Raw genomic sequence first — 3632 nt, 5'->3', positions numbered from 1 at the left:
ATATTCCCAGAGCCTGGGCTAATTATTGGGAGGTTCATGTGGATAAAGTACAGCTCATCCCTCCCTTCACATCATGTCCCCTACTCGTTGGCCACACTCACTGCATGCTTTTTAAATTCTCATCACCGGCCTCCAGACGTCGTTTCCTTTTGCCTGCGGGATGATGGACAGCAGGATACTGGATCCACCTCACGCCCAGTTCGGAGGCTCTCTCGGCGGGATGGTGGGCTTCCCGTACCATCTGAGCCACCATCACGTTTACGAATTAGCTGGGCATCAACTTCAATCTGCGTCCGCGGTTCCTTTCTCAATAGACGGATTACTTAATGGTTCCTGCACGGCTTCCGTGGGTAATTCCAACCCCCTCTTGTCTTCGGGCTGCGGGATGAATGGAGATAATCAGCATTACAAACTGACAGGTAAGCCACATTGCACACTACGAAATAACCTCTCCTCTAGGTCGGCTGCTTGCACAAAGACAAAAACAGACAGAAACAAAGGCAGGATGTTGCGATACAAGTTATCCTCGTGGTGGTGTGTTTTAAAGGGCAAGCCAAACCTCACACACAGGCAGAGGAGGCGCCGTCGCCCCCCCACTCCATTTCCACCACCGTCAGCTGAAGATGCACCGAAGCAAAAACAATGTTCCTGTCAGTCAGTAAACACCAGAACAAGGAAATGCTTGTGTTAACACGTGAAGGTTTCTTAATAGAGAAAAGGCGACAGACTTGCTTGAAGCTGCAGGCTGCGCGTGTGTGTGCGCTGCAAAATGTCAGATGCAGCCACCCTCTGCAGCTCTAAAGTTTGCAGGATTCTTCGCATATGCACGAAACCACTCTTGTTATAAGTCTGTTAAAATGTGGTAATTTTTTAAAAAAATCTATATTTTATCAATTGTTTGCATGTATTCTCATTCTGCTGTCAGACTCGGGGGACCCAGACAAAGATAGCCCTGGTTGCAAGAGACGGAGAACTCGCACAAATTTCACTGGTTGGCAGCTGGAGGAATTAGAAAAGGCTTTTAATGAGAGCCACTATCCCGACGTTTTCATGAGGGAGGCACTGGCTCTCCGGCTGGACTTGATAGAATCAAGGGTTCAGGTAAATATTTATTTTGTTATATCTTTATGTATCCAGATATTTTTGTTGTGATTTTAAGCTTGTGTGTGTGTTTATTCCTTTGTTTATCATTCACTCAGGCTCAGTGTTTGATTTTTATGCTCCAAACTGATGAAAACAAATTGCAGAATTCATCTATAATATGATCATATATTGTAATAATTTGTAAGAGCAATCAAACCCCCACTGCATGGATGTGTGCTGTTTGACCTTTGGTGCTTTATGTCAGTCAGATAAATCAATTTTAATAACACCTTTATTTTGAAAAATAATTGAGCCTTTAATACAAGCTGATATTTAGTCTTTCTGTATTTTTAAGAAAAACATTTTGTCAGAAATGTTTTATTTGTGAAACATATCGACAGTTCTGGGTAAAAAAAATAAAAATAAAAATAAAAATAAAAAAAATTCAGTGTGTTCTTGCTCCTAATCTCAGTTAGTTGAATTGCATGAATGAGATCAACCTGTTTTATTTTATTCTAAGAATATTTTTGCTAACGAAAACAAGGACTTTAAACTAAGTTGTTGAGTTTACATAGAAAAAAAATATTACGACCTGTCGAGCTGCTTTAACGATCCTGTAAATTTAAAGCCTCTTCTGTTAAGATTCACCCCAACTTTTTGTTGCCATTTGTGCGCAGATTGCTTTTTAATCAAAGGCCTAATTAAAGGCCAGCATAGAGCAAGAAGAGCCCTCACTGTTTCTTTTATTATCATATTGTTAAAAACACCTTTGGCCTGATTAATTTACCCCTTGCAGCGACAGAAGTGCACATTACACATGTTTTCACTTCTTTTCTCCGCAGGTATGGTTTCAGAATCGCAGAGCCAAATGGAGGAAAAAGGAGAACACAAAGAAAGGTCCGGGTCGACCTGCTCACAACGCCCACCCCACCACCTGCAGCGGGGAGCCCATGGACCCCGAGGAGATCGCCCGGAGAGAGCTGGACAGGCTGGAGAAGAAGAAACGAAAGCAGGAGCGACGGCTGCTCAAGTCCCAGAACAAGCTGCTGTCTGGTGGGGATTTATTTCACACCCCGGGATCGGACAGCGACAGCGGGGTGTCGCATGTGACCGACAGTGACCACACCATGGGCCCGCTTTTTGACTCTGTGGGGGGGAAACAAACGCAATCGAGCTGCGACCAAACACCTCTCCAGACCCAAAACCAGAACCAAAGACACATGGACCAGGATGCTGGCGGATCCGAGCTGGACTCGCCCGACGCCAGCCAACGGTCAAGCCTGTGCGCCAACAACGAGAGAGCCTCCGGCGTGCAGAAACTCAACCCTTTTAGCGTCGAAAGCCTCCTTTCGGACTCCAGACCGAGACGCAACCCCGCGGCCTTACCCTCCTCACGGCCTTTGATAGGGAAGGGACACTTCCTGCTCTATCCCATCACGCAGCCGCTTGGATTCATTGTCCCTCAAACTGCCCTGAAGACGACGACAGCAGCAAACTCCGACAGTGACAGCCCGGCGGAGAGACACCAGCCCGGCGTCCGCTGCAGCGTCTCTGCGAGCTCTGCGGGATGTAGGAGCAGCTCGCCGGACTCTGCGGACACAGACACACAAAGGGGACAGGTGGGATCCGAGGACAAGACACGTTCACCGCACACCAGCCCGTCCAGGGCCGCCTTTCCCGCTGGCAAAAGTACTCACACCTCTGTTATTTGCAGCGATTCGACTTTCGCCCACGAACACAGTCCACAACTCATTAAGCCTGTCGATGCAGACAGAAAAGAGCATTTAGAGAGCAAGGACCACCCTGTCAACCCCGAGTCTGTCCTCAGTGACTGTCCAGCAGAAACAAAGACAGACTCTAAAGAAGATGTCGACTTGGAATAAATCACTGGGGGTAAAAACTTAAAAGCAGAAACATACTGATATAGCCTCTAAACGACACCTTTCATTAGGCCAAAGCTTGACCACAAACTACATCTTTGCATCTAATATCTCTAGGTTTCCCCACTCAGCAGCTGATGTTTTGACAATGGTGTGCGCTCTCTCTCTCTCTCTCTCTCTCTCTCTCTCTCTCTCTCTCTCTCTCTCTCTGCGAGTGTGTGTGTGCGAGTGTGTGTGTGTGTGTGTGTGCGCGCGCGTCAGGAGTCTCTAGATATCCCTTAATGTGTGATAACTTGTCAAAAAAAAAAGAAAAAAACAACAACACCAACAAGACCAACAAAAATCCTCAAGAGCTGTAAAAAAGGTATTATACTATTTATATATGTAAGTTTTTTCTTAAATAAATCTATTGTATACAAGCACCACAAACCGTGTGAGACCTTAAATAGCAGCACACATACAGTGCAGGGCTACAGTACAGTAGGAAGGGCTTTCTTAAGAAATCTCATGTTGTACTTTGTATATTGCCTTAACAAATTTATTCATCTATAAGCCCCCACTGAAATGAGGTTACGAGCCTGAGGCGAAAAGGACCCGCTCGACTCCTGCAGAGTTTTGATATGAAAGTAATTATTTTCCCGGTGGCTACTGCAGGGGGATTCAGTTTAT

At 45.8% G+C, this 3632-nt stretch overlaps 1 protein-coding gene across 1 annotated transcript; it reads left to right on the top strand.

The window, feature by feature from the left end:
• On the top strand, positions 1 to 3389 carry uncx (UNC homeobox). Its single transcript, XM_076752927.1, has 3 exons — positions 1 to 419; positions 926 to 1101; positions 1926 to 3389. The coding sequence occupies exons 1-3, from the start codon at positions 161 to 163 to the stop codon at positions 2964 to 2966; spliced, it is 1476 nt and encodes a 491-aa protein (XP_076609042.1). The 5' UTR covers positions 1 to 160; the 3' UTR covers positions 2967 to 3389.
• Positions 3390 to 3632: the final 243 nt, after the last annotated feature.

This window comes from Chaetodon auriga, chromosome 16 (genome assembly GCF_051107435.1).
Source record: "Chaetodon auriga isolate fChaAug3 chromosome 16, fChaAug3.hap1, whole genome shotgun sequence".
NCBI lineage: Eukaryota > Metazoa > Chordata > Actinopteri > Chaetodontiformes > Chaetodontidae > Chaetodon > Chaetodon auriga.
Note: the sequence above shows the minus strand (reverse complement) of the source record. Positions and strands in the feature narration are given on the sequence as shown.